General features: G+C 47.0%; 1 protein-coding gene across 2 annotated transcripts in view; it reads left to right on the top strand.

Annotated features, from left to right (window-relative positions):
• Nucleotides 1-2,471: 2,471 nt before the first annotated feature.
• AACS (acetoacetyl-CoA synthetase) overlaps nucleotides 2,472-20,685 on the top strand; it is a 42,510-nt gene continuing 24,296 nt past the window's right edge. For both annotated transcript variants that reach the window (XM_053280210.1, XM_053280209.1), the window contains exons 1-8: nucleotides 2,472-2,656; nucleotides 7,066-7,169; nucleotides 10,133-10,253; nucleotides 13,935-14,048; nucleotides 15,956-16,053; nucleotides 17,749-17,863; nucleotides 18,438-18,519; nucleotides 19,918-20,065. In XM_053280210.1, the coding sequence (XP_053136185.1) occupies nucleotides 2,539-2,656; nucleotides 7,066-7,169; nucleotides 10,133-10,253; nucleotides 13,935-14,048; nucleotides 15,956-16,053; nucleotides 17,749-17,863; nucleotides 18,438-18,519; nucleotides 19,918-20,065 (900 nt within the window). In that variant the 5' untranslated portion in view covers nucleotides 2,472-2,538. The remainder of the gene's footprint in view (nucleotides 2,657-7,065; nucleotides 7,170-10,132; nucleotides 10,254-13,934; nucleotides 14,049-15,955; nucleotides 16,054-17,748; nucleotides 17,864-18,437; nucleotides 18,520-19,917; nucleotides 20,066-20,685) is intronic.

Raw genomic sequence — 20,685 nt, 5'->3', positions numbered from 1 at the left:
AGTGCAAGTAATGCAGTAGTTGGATTGACAGTGGTGTGATCCAGGAGATCTTTCTTTCCTTCTTTCTGTGTAAAGATTAATTAAATGATAAATGTATGCAAAATCCCAATGTGTTTTAGGCTATATGCAAGCCACACACATACTAACAAAAATTACAAATTTTTTGAACTAAATGAGTTGTGTCTAGGTCCCACTGAAATGAACTAGTATGAATGCTCCCCAGTGTGACTCCTACAAAAATTTCCAATAAGGATTTTATTTTTCCTGTGACAATCCCCTAGAGAAAGACTAGGTGGCCTGAATTGCACTGAGATCCTGAATAGTGTTCTGGTTTGACACAACATTAATATTGGATGGGTGCACAGGAGTTCGACAATTAAATTAATGGGGAACATGTTCCCTTGAAGTTAAACGTTTGATAACAACTGGGTTGCAAAATCACTTTAAATTCAATTTCATGTTTAATCATTTGTCCGCAGTAGCAACCAGGAGTGTTGCGATCTTTACTCCCATGGGAGACACAGTAGGTCAAAGAATAACTAAAAATGTCCTTCCCATACACAGCCGAGGTGCTTCTATTTCAAGCTAAAGTTTCACAAGAAGCCAGATTTGGTGGGTCTTTCTTCCTATTTTCTATTGACATATGTCGAAACATGGGCTACCCCATTGATTTTTCTGCCACATTTGGCATTTGCAATCTGTTGCTGCTACCAGATTGACTGTAAGAACCCACATGGTCTAGGGATGACCCTTTTACATCTACCTGTGTGCCTATGTTGAAATCAAAATCCATCATCTGTCTTCTTAGTCAGCTTGGCAATCGGAGCTGCCCAAACCGATTGCAAACACCTCACTTGGCTGAGCTATCCCTTCTGCATCCGCCTGTGTCAAAACCAAAGTAAACACATGCACTTGACATCCACTGCAAGACACCCAGCTGTCCCCTCTGATTGGTCACACCTCCCTTCAGCTCTCCAGCTCATTGGTCTTCCCAGGATGCGCTTCTTCAAGGTCTCCAGCAATTGGCCAGGTCTTGTGTCAGCGTCTCTCCTTGTCCGATGCTGCATGCTGAAGGCGCTGGGCTGATGTGGAACCAGCCATGCATCAGCCAATGGCTGCTTCATCTGACTGTGGTGTGCTGGCACATGGGATTCCTCCGCCCTTCCAACAAATAAGTGAGCTGATTGTTCAGAGAGCTGAGCTCTTGGGGGAGAAAAACTGCAGGCCGCAGAGCTTCAAGAAAACTGGCAGTCTGGTGAAGAACAACATTCAGAAAACGATATATACATTGATGCGCAGATTATGCAGACATGAATCGGTTTTCACAGAATGGGGAACAAGACTGACCCCAGTCCAGATAGGGTCGCCACCGTGCTTTGGAGTGTGGGTCTACCCGAAATGGATTATCTTGTCCACCTCCTGAAACTGAAGCACAAACAGCCTGAGCCATTGCTGCTGTCAGTGCTCATGCACTTGCTGTCATGTAGAACACTTGCACACTAACTTAGGCATCGGATAGGAAGGGGGTTGCATTCATAAACTGGTGTCCTAGTAGAGTCAGGGCTTGCCATCCAACCCCATATCGTCTCTGGGGTCAAACACGACCCCTGTGTCTTGTGCCACTTTAGGTGGGTAGGTAGAGAGGGGTGTGTGTGTGTGTAAATATGGGGGTGTATTATACACACCCATGATTCTGCATGTGTGTGTATATGTATATAACAAATCTATCTGTTGCTGATGTTGCAAATGTTCAATTTAATTTTGGTTTCATCTCTTTTAAAAATGATATGCATGATATCATTATGCTTGTGTGTGTGTGTGTGTGTATTCTGCATGTGTATGTATGTGTGTGTTCTGCATGACAAATATTTATATACTGCTTTTCAACAGAAGTTCCCAAAGCAGTTTACATAGATAGGTGGATAAATAAATAAAATGGCCCCCTGTCCCCAAAAGGCTCAAAATCTTTAAAAAGACTCAGTCTAAAAAAAAGAAACCTATGATAAACACCAGCAGCCGCCACTGGAATGATGCAGTGCTGGGGTGGGATGGAGAGGGCCAGCTGCTCTCCCCCTGCTAAATAAAGAAAATCACCCCTTTAAAAGATTCCTCTTACTCAGCAAAGTTGATATAGCGATATATATAGCAGGGGATACACACACACACACGCTCTCTGTGCATATGAGTATTTGCAGGTGTGCGTATTGACATATATGATGCCCATAAGAATGAGGCTGAGAGATGCACACATATGCACACTTATAGATATTGGTGTATACGTGCGTGGCCTCCTCACACCCACGCAGCCCCTCCTGCTGGGCAAAAAGCAGCGCCGGCTCTCCACGCACTCTTTCCTCTCTCTCCCCCATCTCGTTCTCCCGCCTCTCTGGCGGAAGCTTCCACCCGGCACGGGCGGTGAGGCGTCCTTGAAAAGCGGCGCCCGGGAGGCGGAGCCTGGCAGTTCAGTCCAGGCCGAGCTCGGGACACCGCGACGCCCTGTTGCCGCTCTCCTGCAGCCCGGCCCCGCGCAGGCTCGCCATGTCCCAGGAGCGGGAGATCATGGAGTCGACGGTGATGTGGGAGCCCGATTCGAAGCGCAACACCGGCATGGATCAGTTCCGGGCGGCGGTGGCGGCTGCCTACGGGATCCGCCTGAGTGAGGCTCGGCTGGGGATGCTGCGGGCGGGCGTCTCGGGGAGGTGATGCTGCTGGCGGCGGTAGAGAGGCAGGCAGGGAGGGAGGGAGCCAGCCTGGCATGCATCGCGCTCTCCTTGGTTACCTGTTGTCGGAGCGGTCCCCGAGGGGCAATTGCCCCGAGAGCGCGGGGAGGATGCCGCGTTGCTTTGCTGCATGCAGAGCCTGGAAGGATGCGGCGCCTGGGGCTGTGTTGCTCGGGGCGGGGTCGCGGGGGGGTGGGAAAGCTCATGCAGGTTTAGGGCCCCAAGAGGGGGTGAAGGCCGCTAGCCTGGCTTGAAAAAAAAGGGTTGGCAGCAGCGATATAGGGAGGTGCTGAAAGGCATCATCTCACACTGCGCGGGAGGAGGCCATGGCAAACCCCTCCTGTATTCCACCAAAGGCAACCACAGGGCTCTGTGGGCGCCAGGAGTCGACACGGACTCCAGTGCACCACGTTGCCTTGACCTTCCTCTTGGCAGTGTACCTGTGTGTGAATGATAGTTGGGGAAGGTTCTTCTTGCCTCCCTGTCTTGGTTGTGTGTCCCCTGGAGACATCCGAATGGCTGATGTTGGACTAGGTGTGGGTTTCAGTCCAGCAGGGCTCTCTCCAGTGGTCCCTCTCATTTTTTTCCATCTCTGTGTGGAATGAGTTTTGTTCTGGGCAGCAGGATCAAGGCACTGTGTGTGCACCTGCATTCAGAATGGGGCCTTCCTGATTCAACCTGAGCGGGATCTAAATTGGAACTGAGTGGACATCCAGAAACTTGTGAGGGTGCACATGTGTGTGCATGCCTTGGAGGGAACAGTGGCGCTCTCCTATTCTTGGGTTTGGCTGGCCTTCCAGCCCTCCTGGGCTAATTTAACGTTGCATTTCCCTGTCCTTGGCTGTGCAGTGCCCTCCCCCCCATTTTAAAGGGGCAGAGAGACAGCCATGTAATCCATCCATAATAAAAAGGGGGTAAAGGAAGCCATCTCTGAGCTTGTACATGGTGTATTTTCCTCTGCCGGGCAGCTGTGAGCTTTCCTCATGCACTGTGAATGAAGAAATGGGATTTCTTTCCAGGGCAGATGCAGACCTGAGGCCTGGTCATTTTTCTTAGAAATAAATGGTGGTTGCTTTCCCATCCCTTGACTATTTTCTGCAAACAAATTCCCTCCCATTGCCTCTATTTTTTAACTACCAAAAACCATAACTTATGATGGTGTGCCCAGCCATAGTTCAGTATTATGCCAGGACTCCATGCCTGACTGTATCCATTTGCTTTATCTCAGGTGCCTTGTTTGGGATGTGAAGTCTGAAAAATAGGATAGGTCATATTTATCTAGCATGTTTCAGGTCCTCAGAGCACTTAGCAGGTATACTCTCCCTTACAGCAAACTTGTAAGGCAAGCCAATATTAATACCCCCATATTGCCAGGGTGTGTGTGACACAAAGATTGGGACTTCTTTAAGCCCACTAGTGATTTCTGGGGTGGAACTTTGAACTGGCTGGGCCTCTAGCTCAGAGTATCTGCTTTGCATGTAGAAGCTCCTAGGTTCAATCTTGGGAATCTCTAGGTATGCCAGGGATACCTAAAGGAAAGACCCCTGTTGCTGCCTGTCAATGTAGGTAATACTGAGCTAGAGGGCCAGTGGTCTGACTTGGTATAAGGCAGCTTTCTGTGTTTCTGTGTCCAGCCATGGGGTTTAAAGGAGGGATCTTCTCTGTGGGATTGAACTTGGGGCCTTCTCCATGCAAGAAGTATGCTCTGCCACTGAGCTGTGGCCCAGTGGAAGAGCCCTGCTACGTTACATCGTAGATCTAATGGATCATTAGGTCCTTTTAGCCTAGTATCCTGTTTCCAGCAGTGGGCAGCCAGATCCTCAGAGATGGAGTGCAAATGAGGCATGGTCAATAGCCCACCTGTGCTGTGTCCTTCGACAGGAAGCTGCTTTTTACTGAGTCACACCATGGGTACATCTAGCCCAGTATTGTCTACACAGGCTGGCAGTGGCTTCTCCAGGGTTACAGGCAGTGGCTTCTCCAAGCTTACAGCCCTGTCTGGAGAGCCCAGGGAGGGAACCTGGAACCTGGAACCTTCTGCATGCAAGCCTGCAGGTGCTCTTCCCAGAGTGGCCCCATCCCCCTAAGAGGGATATCTTACAGTGCTCACACTTGTAAGTCTTGCATTTGAATGCAAACCGGGACGGACCCTGCTTAGCAAAGAGGACAACTCGTCTTTGCTACCAAAAGGCCAGCTCTCCTCTCTCAAGAGAAAAAGAAATTGGGAAGCTGTTGGGGGTGGGACACTGCCCCCCCCCGCAACCCATAGATGTCAAGGGACCATTCCAACATTTGATTTGTATAGATCTGAGATCGTAACTTGTTTGCTCGAATCCATCATATTTGCAGTGCTGATCCAAGGTTTTTGTGGCCAAATGGCCTTGGCTCATGCTAATTCATGCTACACATGCGTACGCTGGCAGACTCCTGGGGTGGTGGATTGGGCTGTCTCATTTCGGACAGTGAGTGGGGGGTTGCATTTTTAAAAAAAGCTTTCCTTTAAAAATTGTTCTGCAGTAGGGAAGCTAGTACAGCAGGGAATTGACCCCGCTGTGCTAGGCTTTTACTTTCAGGAAGCTTGGGATTTTTTGGGGGGTGATATTAATAAGACACCCCCCCCTTGCAGTCTGAAGTGGCACAGTCTGTTATCCTGTCTCATTTTTCTGCATGCACAGACCAGCCTTAATGCTGGGCACATTTGACTGGGTATTGCTTCTGCACATGAGCTGTTGGAATGAATTGGAAGCACAGAAGTGTGTGTTTGTGTCATAGGGAGCTGCCTTATACTGAGTCAGACCACTGGTCCATCTAGCTCAGTATTGCCTACACAGACTAGCAGTGGCTTCTCCAAGGCAGGGGTCTTTCCCAGCCCTCCTTGGAGATGCTGCCAAGGATTGAACCTGGGACTTCTTGCATGCAAAGCAGATGCCGTACCACTGAGCTATGGCACAGTTCCCTAAGGGGAGTATCCTACAGTGCTCACACATGATCTCCCATTCAGATGCAAACCAGGGTGGACCCTGCTTAGCAAAGGGGACAACTCATGCTTGCTACCACAAGACCAGCAGGCTTTGCACAGACTTCCCTGTGGCTAGGGTCCAAGGGGTGGGATGTATAGGTTTCCCACTCGTGAAGGTTCTTCACCTGGCCTTACGGCAGATCTGTCTTTGGACTCGTGCCTCTCTCCATGGGCAAAAAAGCCTGCAATGAGGGCTGCTATCTCTGCTCATCCCTCCTTGATGTGTGCGTGAGATTTCAAATTTGCAGCCCTGTGTAAGCTTTGGAAATTTGGTGTGCTGTGTGGCCAGCTTGGAATCAGCTGTGCCGAAGCTCGCTGCCCTCATCCAGAGCATCGTTTCACCTCATTTCACCAAGAAAACAAGCCGCTTCTGTTTGCCCCTGTAATTTAGCAGCAGTAAATGTCTGTGGTTGATGGAGGTGGACCTGAGATTCCTCTTTTGGCCTGTCAAAGTCAATGATTGATTGGGCATTATGGGCTTTTTTTTTTGAGCTTTTTGCTCCCAGCAGCAAACCCTCCATGGTTTGGAGAGGCATTGACCAACCAGGAGAACGTTGGCCTCTGCTCGTCTTCGGTGAATCCTAATGAGAGACAGAGGTTTTAACTACTATATTTGTTTAAGTGGATAATTTTCTTAATTAAAAGAAAATACGAACAGGTGGCTTTTTAAGCTGGTGGAAACTGGTGGTCAGTGGTATGACAGAGGATGTAACTGGCATCAATAAACCTAGCAAAACTTCTTTGCTTTGATCTGTTCCAAGAAATATTTTGTTTTGTTTATTATAGTAACACACACACACACTTCCTGCTCTTCTGAAAAAACACGCATAGGGGCTTACAAAAAGTACACAAATTAATAACAAGATGTTGAATAATACTCATTCTAAATGACCAATGATAAAAGACAAATGTTGAAAAGTAGCAGAATGGCGAAATCTGTAGTAGCAGCAGAAGGCCTAAAAATGGAAGGAGAGTTCTCCAACTTTCTCACCCCCCTTTCCCCCCCCTGTGGGTGGGGAGGGAAGGGTGACTGATCCATTGCTTACAAGTACTTACGTGTTTTTAAAAAATGTATATTGTAGGGGGGTGGAATCTGAAAAATGTGTATGTTTTATACTTCAAAAAGCCAGTTTAAGAGAGAGATCTCTCCAAGGAGAGCATCCTAGAGTTTTGGTGTCACCACTAAAAAGACCCTGTCTTCCGTACACTCGCCTGTCTGATTTCTAGTGGTGACAGGACAGACCACAAATTGGGTGTGGTTAATAAGGCTATGACACTCTGGCATTAGACAGTCTTTTAAATACAAGTATGCATTTTAACTTGCAGGCAATTACAATGAACTATACCAGTGGTCAGTGGAGCATTATCCGGATTTCTGGGCGGAATTCTGGAAGTTCAGTGGGATTGTCTTCTCTCGCCTGTATGATGAGGTAAACCATTATGGGGAGTGATCTTTCAGCTGCATTCTTCAAAGTTGCTTTGGATAAACATTATGTCTGCTTTGTGAAGTGGTTGCTTGCTCTAACTTCACCTACCCAAATGAGGTTGGAGTATTGTAGCTCTGTCTGTACTACAAACACAGGAGAACCATAGGTAAAAATCAGTGGTGGCTATCTAGTATGTGAAGGAATTCTTGAGCATGCCTGTATGAACGGGGCCATCGAGCTCATTCAGATAGTCAGGATGTGCATTTGTGGTTGGTTGCTTGGGTTTCGGAGTGGCCGTTGAATGGGGTTTATAAACAGCAAATACCCTTTTGTAAAAGATGATCAGATGTGATCTTGTCTTGATATTTGGGGCATGTGTTTGAAGAGCCCTGTGCTTCTTGATGTATGGGAGAAGGTTAAGAGCCCTTTGCCCTTGTCTTGGTATATGGAGTGGCGTTTGAAGAGCACTTTGCCATCTTGCTTTGTGTAGGATAAGACAGCTGAGGGTTGAGCCCTTTGAACTGGGAGCTGTTCTGGCCAGTCTGAGCCTCTGAGTTGCAGTTGTCTGTCCCTCCAATACAGATCATTGGCATTTAACATAAGAACAACCCTGCTGCATCAGGACCAAGGCCCATCTAGTCCAGCATCCTGTTTCGCACAGTGGCCCACCAGATGCTGCTGGAAGCCTACAGGCAGGAGTTGAGGGCATGCCCTCTCTCCTGCCATTACTCCCCTGCAACTGGTACTCAGAGGCATCCTGCCTTTGAGGCTGGAGGTGGCCCACAGCCCTCCGACTAGTAGCCATTGATAACTCCTCCATGAAGTTATCCAAACCCTTCTTAAAGCCATCCAGGTTGTTGGCTGTCACCACATCTTGTGGCAGAGAATTCCACAAGTGGATTATGCGTTGTGTGAAAAAGTACTTCCATTTGTTGGTCCTAGATTTCCCGGCAATCAATTTCATGAGATGACCCCTGGTTCTAGTGTTATGTGAGAGGGAGAAGAATTTCTCTCTATCCACTTTCTCCACACCATGCATGATTTTATAGACCTCTATCATGTCTCCCTGCAGTTGACTTTTTTCTAAACTAAAAAGCCCCAGGTGTTGTATCCTTGTCTCATAAGAAAGGTGCTCTAGGCCCCTGATCATCTTGGTTGCCTTCCTCTGTACCTTTTCCAGTTCTGCAATGTCCTTTTTTAGATGTGGTGACCAGAATTGTACGCAATACTCCAAGTGTGGTCACACTTTTATTTAAGGGCATTATAATACTAGCCGTTTTATTTTCAGTCCCCTTCCTAATGATCCCTATCAAGGAATGGGCCTGTTCCACAGCTGCCGCACATTGAGTCAACACTTTCAACAAGCTGTCCACCATGACCCCAAGATCCCTCTCCTGGTCAGTCGTCATCGACAGCTCAGACCCCATCAGTGTATCCTTGAAGTTGGGTTTTTTTGGTCCCAATGTCCACCACCTTACACTTGCCAACACCGAACCGCATTTGCCACTTTGTCGCCCACTCACCCAGTTTGGAGAGATCCTTTTGGAGCTCCTCACAATCAGTTTTGGATCTCACTACCCAAAAGAGTTTGGTATCATCTGCAAATTTGGCCACCTCGCTGCTTACCCTTGCTTCTGATCATTTATGAATAAATTAAAAAGCATCGGTCCCAGTACAGATCCCTGGGGGTCCCCACTTCTTATTTCCCTCCATTGTGAAAACACTCCATTTATACCTACCCTCTGTTTCCTGTCTTTCAACCAGTTAGCAATCCACACATGTACTTGTCCCCTTATCCCATGACCACTGAGTTTCCCCAGGAGTTGTTGATGAGGAACTTTGTCAAAAGATTTTTGGAAGTCCAGGTATACTATGTCAACAGGATCACCTTGTTCCACATACTTGTTGACACTCTCAAAGAATTCCAAAAGTTTTGTGAGGCAAGATTTACCTTTGTGGAAGTCATGCTGGTTCACTTCCAGCTGGGCCTGTTCTTCTATGTGCTTTACAATTTTATCCTTGAGGATGCTTTCCATCAATTTGCCTGAACGGACATTAAGCTAACCGGCCTGTAATTTCCCGGATCACCCCTGGATCCCTTTTTGAAAATTGTTGTTACATTTGCTACTTTCCAGTCCTCTGGTACAGAGCACGATTGCAGGGATAAGTTATATATTTTAGCAAGGAGGTTGGCAATTCCACATTTGAGTTCTTTTAAGGACTCTTGGAAGCCATCCTGCCCTGGTGATTTGTTAGTTTTCAGTTTTTCCAGACAGTTTAGAACATCATCTCTTGTCATTTCTATCTGACTCAGTTCTTTAGCCTCCATCCCTAAAAAGCCTGGTTCAGGAACAGGTATATGCTCAGTATCCTCTGCCGTGAAGACGAACGCAAAGAACTCATTGAGCTTCTCTCCAACCTCCATATCCTCCTTAATAATCCCTTTCATTCCCTCATTGTCTAATGATCCAGCTGCCTCCCTGGCAGGTTTCCTGCTTCTGATGTATTTAAATCAGTTTTCGTTATTCCCCTTGATACTTTTGGCTAAATGTTCCTCAAACTCTTTTTTTTTTGCCTTCCTTATTGTTACCTTGTTCACCACTTCTTACACTGAAGTGATGTTGGCGTGAAAAGGAATGGTCAGGGCAGCTGTTTGCTGCGAACCCGTTCACGATAAAGCAGGCAAGTGTTGCTGCTTAATTGGGGCAAAATGACTGGTTGGATGATACAAAAGAGAAACCTAGGGACAAAGCTTTTGATGTGGTGGGGAGAAGAGGTCAAGTCTAGATATGGGTTGGAGGAAAAAGCTTTCATCCATTTGGGTTTTTAACATGCATTGTCACAAAACTTGGGTGGCATGTCTGCGGGCGCGTGTGTGAAAGAAAAACTGTCCCCTCTGGATTGCTTGTGATGTGCAGCTTCTGTCTTCCAGTATTCTTTAAGGATGTCCAGCCTTGTTTCACCAGGTGGTTGACCCGTCTAAGGGCATTGCAGATATTCCGGAGTGGTTTAAAGGGAGCCGCCTGAACTACGCAGAAAACCTCTTGAAGCACAAGGAGAATGACAAGATTGCCCTCTATGCTGCACGTAAGGAGCACTCGCGAACCCCGTTTCTGTGGCTCCCTAACTTATAATACTAGTTCTGATTCAAAGTGAGCTAGCTCCGTTGTTTCATAGGGATCCAGGAAGCTGCCTCTTGTCTACACCAGGCCTGCTCAGTTTAGGCCCCCCAGCTGTTTTTGGACTACAACTCCCATAATCCCCATTCACAGTGGACAATAGCCAGGAATTATGGGAGTTGTAGGCCAACATCTGCAGGAGGGCCAAAGTTGAGCAGCCCTGGTCTGCACAGACGGGCAGCGGCTTCTCCAAGGTCGCAGGCAGCAGCCTCTCTCATTCCTGACTGGAGAGATCCCATCCCGAAGATCTTACAGTCCTCACATGAAGTCTCACCTTCAAAGGCAGACCCTGCTTACCCAGAGGGTACAAGTCATGTTTGCTCCCACAAGGCCAGCCATAGACCAGGCAGGGGTCTTTCCCATCTCTCACTAGAGATGCCAGGGATTGAACTTCGGACCTTTTGCATGGAAAGCGTGTGCTTTACCACTGAGCTACAGCCACATATCAATTGTGGGAGAGCTCGGTTCATGTCGTTTCCTGGTATCCTGTCCTTGCATATGAATATAGAAAGCTGCTTTATACCGAGTCAGACCCTTGGTCCAGCTAGCTATACTGATATCATCTACACGGACGGGCAGCGGCTTCTCCAAGGTTTCAGACAGGAGTCTCTCCCCGCCCTCCCTGGAGATGCTGCCAGGGAGGGAACCTGGGACTTTCTGCCTGCAAAGCGGATCCTCTCCCATTGACCAGTTTAGGCAGCTTCCTATGTTGGCAGTGGGGGTCATAGAGGTGCATCACCCCACAAAGCAGTATAATTTTCTCAAGGCCGGCTTCCATCCTCTTGCTGCACAAATAGCATGGCTTAATGTGCCATTTGGAAATGGCTACACTAGGAATCACTTTAAGTGGCGCAGCGGGAAAATGCTTGACTAACAAGCAGAAGGTTGCTGGTTCAAATCCCTGCTGCTACTATATTGGGCAGCAGTGATATAGGAAGATGCTGAAAGGCATCATCTCATACTGCGCAGGAGGAGGCAATGGTCAACCCCTCCTGTATTCTACCAAAGACAACCCCATGGCTCTGTGGTCGCCTGGAGTCGAAATTGACTTGATGGCACACTTTACTTTACACTAGGAATGCATCTTCTTACCCATATATAGCTCTTGCCTCTGGAAGACTCTTCACAGCTGCATGCACATTTGCCCCCTTTTTAAATACTCCCCAAAGTGGGTCACAGATCGACTCGGCTAGCTTGCAAAAGCAGAGATTATTCAATGCCTGATGGGTTGCCCGTTCGCTGCCCCTGCTCAAAGCTGACTTTCCGCTGAATGCATCTCCTGTGTTCCTCTCTCACTGCCGCAGTTTTGCCTTGCAGGCATTTAGAGATGGCAGCCGCTCCCAACCAGATTCCTATCTTTGTATCCCTGTCTACAAAGCCTGCTCTGCTCCCCTTGAGACATTTCTCCAGCTTGCTGGAGGCAGGTTTTGTGTAGCCGCTGAGCTTGCAGAACGACCTCTTGGAGCTCTGCTTCCTGGTACCTTAACTACTCACAGAGAGCGATAGGATTTTGATGCTTCCATCTTTGGCTGGCAGGCAGGCTGTCATAGTTCAATGGTGAAGCACATCTCTTGGACGCAGGAGGTCCCAGGTTCAATCCCTGGCATCTCCCAGTCAAGTGGAGAAAGACCCTGCCTGAAACCCTGGAGAGCTGCTGCCAGTCAGTGTTGACAGTGCTGGTCAAGGGTCTGGCTCAGTAGGAGGCAGCTTCCTATGTTCAAATAAACCCACAAAAGCGATTCGCCTGCTTGCCCATGCGCACTGGAATTCGTCATGAGTTTATGTGCCGCTGAAGCGAGTTGGTGATTGGATGGTCCTGAGTTGAACTTACGGAGCTGCTTTATACAGAGTCAGGCCCTTGGTCCGGCTAGCTCAGCGTTGTCAGCTCTGACTGGCAGTGGCTTCTTCACGGTTTCAGCCAGGAGCCTTTCCCAATCTTACCTGCAGATGCGCGGAATTGAACCTGGGACCTTGTGCATATAAAGCGGATGCTCTGCCACTGAGCTATGACCCTATTCCCCCATGAAGAAAAGACCGTGGCCACAGAGATAACATAAGCCTAGATACATCCTGAATTTTCAGTGAGAGCTGCCACTGGTCTCAATTCTCTGTGGCAGAAGGTTCCCAACCTGTGGTCCTCCAGATGTTGCTGAACTACAATTCCCATCATTCTCAGCCACAATGAGTTGTGGCTGGGGATTATGGGAATTGTAGTCCGGCAGCATCTGGAGGACCACAGTTTGGGAAACCCTACTCTATGGATGAAAGGAGGATTGCTCTGTTCCTCCTGCCCTATCTTGCATTGCAACTGGTGCTTTCTCACTGGAGGGCTGTGGTGATGGAGTCTTGCAACCCTTTAGGACTCTGGCACTGGCAATCCTAACAGCATGTGGGTTGGGGAAGGGTGGGAGCATTTCTCACACAGCTGGGTGTTTGCCGGTTGCATCATTAAAGGTAACAGGATTTCTCCACCAACTCTCTGATGCCAGATATTCTGTCCTGTCACACGCCTGGGTGTATCTCTAATCTTCATTAGACTGCCTCCTTCTCCCTTCCACCGTACCCAGTTCTTTAGTCTACTTAAGGGGATTAAGTTCTAAGTCAGTGCGGGTTATTTTTTGCTTCTGGTTCAATGTCAGAGCAGAGCTTAAAGAGTCTGGCACCGAAAATCACAGCTGAGAACTCTTGAGTCTGTTCCGAAGGCCAACGGCAATTATTGGGAACAATTCATTTGGTTCCTCTGTCTCTTGTTAAAATTCTGAGCAAATTTAGTCCTTCCAGTGGCTGGCTTACACTCTTGGACTAAAATGGGGTGCCCAGCTTCAGCCCTCTGGCTGTCGTTAGACCCTAACTGCCATTATCCCCAGTTGCAAATGGCACCCCAGTAGGAACACGGGAAGCTGCCTTCTACAAAGTCAGACCCTTGGTCCATCTAGCTCAGTACTGTCTACACAAACTGCCAAGGTTACGGGCAAGAGTCTCTCTCAGCCCTATCTTAGAGATGCCAGGGAGGGAACTTGGAACTTCCTTCATGCAAGCATAAAGATGATCTTCCCAGTACTAAAGAATGTATAATACTGGTTGTACAAAACTGAGAGGGTTGAAATATTTACAAGCTGTTCAGATGTAAACCCAGGCCATGGTGTTGGGCACTGCGGGCTTTGAGCTTCGGCCTCTTTCCCCTTCCTCCACTCCTCACAAGCTGAGTATAGAAGCTTCTAATCCAGTTCACGGCAAACCATGGCTTGCTAATTTGGCTGAGCCTTGGAAACCATGGCTTGCAGGGGAAACCCTGGTTTGTTGGGTTCAGATGAACCAGCGAACTGCAGCATGTTGCAAAAAGGGATTGGAAATTTTTAACCTCGGCAAGTGAGGGGAGGGAAAGGCAAGGTGTGGATCCAAGGCTCGTGCTAGTAACATCAAATCAGGGTAAAGGAAGAGGTTGTACCCAGCTGCTGGGAGCCAGGACAGGCAGGCATCAGTAGTGGGTCTCTTGGAGGTCCTTGGGACCCTGGCAGCTGTCCAGGGTGCCAGCCCTGCATCTATTCGAGACTTACTAACAGGACTTCTCTCCAATCTTTTTCCACAGAGGAAGGCAAAGAAGAAATCTTGAAAGTCAGGTTTGACGAGTTGAGGCAGCATGTCGCTCTGTTCGCTGCAGCCATGCGCAAAATGGGAGTGCAGACGGGAGACCGGGTTGTTGGTGAGTCGACCTTCCTTTCCCCAGCACTCGGCAAACAGCAACTAGCCACTGAAGGGGTGCTAAGACTAAAACGCAGGGCATCCACGCTTCATGGAAGCTTTCAGAGGAAGGCGCCTTTGTGCCCTTTGTTTTTCCTTGGGCTCCGGAAGCAGACTTCTGGAGGCCTGGCCCTTGGAGGAGGTCCCAAGCTTCCTTCTAAAGAGGAAAAGAATTGTGCCTTGTTGACAGCTTTTACTGGCTGCTTTGTTGCTGTCCGAATCGGGCCTAAGAATACAAATTCCATCATGAGAATATGAATCGTGCAAACCAATGTTTGCTTTCGACTGGTTGGGTCTTCACCAATTAATCAGCTAAAGCTTGACTTGATTAAGCCAGAAGTGGGCAAGCTATAGGCTTGCGGGTTCTACTTTTTAACACAACTGACACCCAGGTGTGAAAGCTCAGGAGGTCGGAGGACAAAATGGCGGCTCCGGGCAGAGTTGGTTACCTCAGGAGGGAGGGAAGGGCTGCAGCTCAGAGCACCTGCTTCACAGGAAGGAAGTCCCAGATTCAATCCCTGGCATTTTCAGTGGGACAAGGAAAGATTGCTGTCAGGAACCCTGGAGAGCTGTTTCTAGTCAGTGCTGACAATGCTAAGCTGCTTGGTCCTAACCACTTGCACAGTCCTGAGTCCTAGGACTTGCAAAAGCAAGTATACATCTATGGACTGTAAACACCAGGGATTTGATTGCAAAGCGGCCAAGAGTGTTGCACAAAAATTCTGGTTAAATGCTTACATTCTCAGCAGCTCAATCTCAGCTAGTGGGTGGTGCAATGTGGTCCAGAACACCTCGGGTGGTCCTACATGAGAGAAACACATTCTACGTTCCTTTGATGCTCCTGGTTTGTAGGTGGGTCTCGTAGCCACCATGCTACATTGGTCTCTTAGATAGGCTCATCTTGATAAGGTGATGCTCATGTGTCCTTCCCCCTGGGATGGTGAGCCAGTGAGTTAATGCCTCAGATGACAATCGAGGTCTTGAAATATGCCAAGGAGCCTGAAGGATTTGCTTTGTGCCTAACAGAGTCTCAACCATTTAATCCTAACCAAATGTTGCACTCCCCCTCAAGGGAAGCAGCTGTTACACAACCCTGTAGTCTGTCAGTTATCTTCAGGCTGTTCCTGCACTGGAGTTCATGTTGCAACTGGTTTGCTGCTTGAATTTCGAACTGGAAGTGCAGGAAGTGGTACTTTCTCCGTTTTGCAGATAACAGGAAGTTGATTGGTTGGGCAGTGCCCTCTTTCTGCAACCCACCTTGTCCCCAGAAGCCTTCTTGTCTGCCCCGAAGACTGGCAGGAAGAGGGAAAGTTGTCATTTAGGCCTGGGTGTGATGAGTTGGCCCATCTGTGACCTTGAAGGATGAGGCTGAACTTTCTTCCTTGCACAAGAGAGACTCTTGCCGTAGAAGGATAAACAAAATCACGTGCTGTATTCTTGATGATGATGATAAACTTTATTTTTTAGCTATCCCATAAAAAATTGTTCTTGCAATTTGAGACTTGCAACACAACCTACCTCACAGGGTGGTTGTGTGGATAAACACAACCAAATACACTGACTGCTCTGGGCTCCTTGGGGGAGCCCAAGGAGCTTAAAATAAATTTTATTTTATTTATTTATCTATCTATCATATATATATATATATCTCATATATCATATATCATATCATATCTATCTATCTATCTATCCTTGGGCTCTGGTTTTATATATATATATATATATATATATATAAAATAAATAAAATTATATATTTTATATATTATTTAATTTTATATATAAAAATAAATAAATCTTAAAAGACAGAGTCTTTTAAGCATGCTTGTTTGCAGTCATGCTGCCTGATTATGGACTTCCCAATCATTGCAGGCTATCTGCCAAACGGTATTCATGCGGTGGAAGCGATGCTGGCAGCTGCAAGCATCGGTGCAGTTTGGAGCACGACATCTCCCGACTTTGGAATCAACGTAAGTCTATTCTGCAACAAGTATTCCAAATAAATGTGTGTCTGGCCAGTAGGGAGAAGCCTAGCTCCACTTTAATCAACTGAAGGGTCCATAAACCATGACTACAATCAGAGATGTGACTGTTTTGGACAAAAATTGAACAGGAAAAAACTTCCAGAATAGCTTCCCATGCAAATTTCCCCTTCATTTGCATAAAATCTTAATTGTTCCCTCAAACACTACTATACACATTTTCTGAATGCTCTCAGTAGACTATATGATTTGGCATGCTATTTGACTGATTTATGCAGGGGGGTGGGGCATCTCCATTGGTGCTATCTCTAATTTTGTTCATCTGTGTGCGGAATGAGTTTTGATCTGGGCGGCAGTATCAAGGCAGCGTGTGCACATGCGCATTCAGAGTGGGCCCTTCCTGGTCCATCTTGAGCAGGATCTAAAATTAACTTAGCGGACGTTTGTGTGAGCGCGCGCACACACACACACACACACACACACACACACACACACACACACACGCATGTCTTGGAGGGAACACTGATCTCCACCATATTACCCTGTACAGTATTTCTAAGGTTTTTCAAGTAGCCAAGGTAGAAATGGAAAGCTTTCCATGAAAAATGAGTATGGGGAAATCTGTTTGGGAAAAACTTTCCACAGAAATCTTACTACACCATGGCCACATTTGCATGCAACGTGGCACTGAGGTTCCAATGGACCTGTGGTTCCACCTCCCACTCTGCATGTGCTTATCTGTCCACATTTGTACATATCACCCAGGACACGATCTGCAGTCAGGAAGACTGCAGAGAGGAGGTGGAATTGGCTGCCTTTTTCACATGAAGGATAGCCACAGCCATCAGTTGGAACGCAGAGAGGGAGGAGCTACCTCACTCAACTCTGGTTTTGGAGAATCCAGCCTTAAGTTCTGAATTCAGATGTACAGTAGCCAGCTGCTAACCTCAGCTAGGAATAGCGCAACGTACAACACACCGAGGGGCAGAGGTCTGTGCATTTGGACGTATAACAAATCCAACCTCTGCCCTGCTGAACTCTGGTTTCCCTCTATGTGCGAATGGGGCCCGTGTCTCTGTCTACAATGTCTGAGAATTAGATGACCAGTCCATGAAATCTTTTCCCTTGCTGATGTTTGACTGAGCCTGGGAAGGACAGCTGGTCTTGCAGTAGCGAGTGTGAATTGTCCGCTTTGCTGAGGAGAGGCCTCTTTGGTTTGCATTTGGATGAGTGACTATGTAAGATATTTCCCTTAGGGGATAGAGCTATAGCTCAATAGAAGAGCATCTGCTTTGCTCACAGAAGGCCTCGGTTCAATCCTTGACAACGCCAGTTAGGGCTCGGAGAGACTCTTGCCTGAAACCTTGAAGAGCTGCTACCAGTCAGGGTAGACAATACTGAGCTAGGTGGACCAATGATTTGACTTGGTATATGACAGCTTCCTATGTTCCATACTATTGGAGGGGGCTGTACCCACATTTGCTTTAAACATGAACACAGGTGTAGTCATTCACACAAACACATGTACAGAACCTGTACACTTGTGAAACATAATTTCTGAATAGGGCTAATCTTTTTAAGGGCATCAGAGTTCTGCAGCTGCTGGGATTCCCCATTTTCTAGCCATACAGGTTAATTGCTGCATTTCTCTCTTTCTCCCATTTTTTTTTAAAATTCCTACAGGGTGTTCTGGACAGATTTTCTCAGATCCAGCCAAAGTTGATCTTTTCTGTTGAAGCTGTCATTTACAATGGCAAGAAACACAACCACCTGGAAAAACTCCGAAGTGTTGTAAAGGGTATGATCTACTTTGTTTGGGGCTGCTGAAGATAAGCATCCCCTTCCTGTCTCCCTTAAGTTCATTAAAGGGAGAGGTGGCTAAACTTTAGGGGTGGTGGGATTGACTTTATTTTTTGGTAGAAGCCAAAAAATCGTGGGGTTAGGTGGGAAATGATGACATGGGGGTGGAGTCAGATTAAAATAATGGCTCTGGGGGCAGAGGCAACTACTGTACATCCTGAGCAGCTTTTATTGAGTTAACATGCACATTCAAGTACAAATAGACATTTTATCTTGCTACAGATTAGGAATTGGAAAGCAAAATTCCAAAATTGGCGAGTGGAGCTGCGGAGAGACTTGGTCAAAACCAGGTCCATTAACAGTGACGTTTTGTAGTGCTTCGCATGAGACCAGCCATAGCAGATAATTTTTTCTTGACTTGCAGTTTTTGAGGAACATGTGATTGCATCAACATGATCACATTTTATAGTGGCCCATATAAAATGTCTGAAAATGGTTAGACGGTTTAAAAAAAAAAAAAAGGTCAGGCAGTAAAAAGAAAGTTAAAAACTTTCCTGGCTTTTATTTTCCAGGACTACCGGATTTAAAAAAAGTAGTGCTGATCCCCTACGTTTCCTCAAAAGAATCCATAGACATTTCCAAAATTCCAAACAGGTAAGTTATTTGTATAGAAGGAGTATTTGGTAAATAGTGCAAGCTGAGCAAAATCGAGACCTTTCCCCCTTTAGAGCAGCAGTTGGCAGCTTGTGGTCCTCCAGATGTTGCTGAACTGCAGCTCCCAGCATCATATCCAGCCACAATAAATTGTAGCTGGGGATGGTGGGTGTTGCAGCAACGTTTAGAGTAGTACAGCTTGGTCACCCCTGCTTTAGAGGAACTGTGTACCGATAATGCTGGAATAATGTGTGTTTCAACATTAATTCCTGTCTTGCCTAACTGGATTGCCGTTCTGATCGAAATCTGGTGGATTTCTCAGCTCTTCTAGAGGCTGTTCATTTTTGTCCATGAGACACCAGTTAGGGTGCCTGCAAAATGATTGACCCCTCTCCCTCTCCCTCTCCCTCTCCCTCTCCCTCTCCCTCTCCCTTGGTGCTCAGTTAATTGAGGAATGAATAATTTAGAAGTGCCATCTTGAGCAGCATAAGCTTGGCTGCGTTTCCTCTTCAGGTTTGCTGTCCTTAATAGCAAGGATCCATAACCAGCTAGTACCATTCCAGACAAACACGTTGAATGGGTTGGAACTTTTGTTGTGCATCTGACAGCTCGCTTGAGCTGTGGGGCACAATATCTAGAGTTGGCAAATAAATACTAGCTTCTCAGCTTGGTAACTGACCCGTTCAAAATGCTTATTTCCTCTTCTTGACGGCATCATGGCATCATCCAGCAGGGGGGTTGGAGGACCACCTTGCCCTTGCCTGAGGATGCTGGCTGGGTTCAGATGTAAGGTGAAGTGGTGATGTGTTTAAACCCAGCTGTTGAACTACAGTGCCCATTATCCCCAGCCACAACAGCTTTTGTCACTGTGTTGGCCTTGCGTTGCATCTGAATTTGGGAATGCCCACAAACTGTGGTTGCTTTGGCACTGACCAGACTGGATCTTAGCCATGGTTTGTAGCTAGATGGCAAAGTGGAACCCTAGTGGTTGGCCATGCTGACGTTTTGGAATGATGGCCCATATTGATTTTAAGTTGGTCATCAGAGTACCCTCTAAGGCAGGGTTTCTTAACCTTGGGCCCCCACAAAGGCCATGTCTGGGGATTCTGGGAGTTGTAGTCCAACAACATCTGGGGGCCCAAGGTTTAGAAACCCTGCTCTAAGGTGTATGCGTATGCTCACATGTTTATTGATGTCCGCTCAGTGAATTTTAGATCCTGCTCAGGTTGAATCAGCAACGCTCCACTCTGAATGCCTGTGTGCACACATTGCCTTGATACTGCCTCCTAGAACAAAATGCATTCTGCACACAGATGAAAAAGAGAGAGAGAACACTGTTGGTCATGTATTTTGGCAGCTGAAAATTTGACTTTTTCATCTCCTCTTTCGTCCATGCAGTGTCTTTCTAGAAGACTTCCTCGCAGCAGGGAAAGGAGATCAAGCTCCCCAGCTGGAATTTGAGCAGCTTCCCTTTAGTCATCCCCTTTTTATCATGTATTCATCCGGCACGACAGGAGCTCCCAAATGCATGGTTCACTCGGCAGGGGTAGGTCTTTCCCACCTGGGGATCCAGGGCCTATATAGAAAGACATCTGAGAGCGGCTGATAACAATGTCTGACACATCCTCCAGCCTCCAGAGAAGAATGGCTGGATTGATTGTATTTAATACACTTTTAATGCATCCAGAGGAACAAGATAGAGTGGGCCTTACCACTTCAGACTGTAGGAGGGGAATCCTTCAACTGCACCTTCCCCATGTGAAATATGTGTCAGTGGGATAGCAGGCTAGGGGAGCGGATGTACCATGTTTTCTTGAACCAAAGACTGTTTTTTCAGAGTTCTTTGGTATTAGAAATTGAGGTCGGGGCGGGGGAGGGTTTGACTTAAATTCAGAGCCCTCTTCGTTTTGGGTAAATGCAAGTATAATTGATATTTAACCTGTGTGTGTGTTTTAAAGGAGGCTTCTTAAATCCAGAGTCTTCTATTCAGGTGAATATGGTACACATTCACACCCCTCATGGTGCAGGGCTGGTAGGTGGTATAATCTGAATCAGCCACTTGTCTTTAGCTTGAAGTCTTCAAACCTGTTTTGTAAGCCATTCTGAATAACAGGCAAGCAGTAGTTCCTTTCAGTTACCAAACAGAAAAAATAGATAATTCTGCTT

Source organism: Hemicordylus capensis, chromosome 15 (genome assembly GCF_027244095.1).
Source record: "Hemicordylus capensis ecotype Gifberg chromosome 15, rHemCap1.1.pri, whole genome shotgun sequence".
NCBI classification, from domain to species: domain Eukaryota; kingdom Metazoa; phylum Chordata; class Lepidosauria; order Squamata; family Cordylidae; genus Hemicordylus; species Hemicordylus capensis.
The sequence above is the reverse complement of the archived record's forward strand: the minus strand, read 5'-3'. Positions and strand labels throughout refer to the sequence as shown.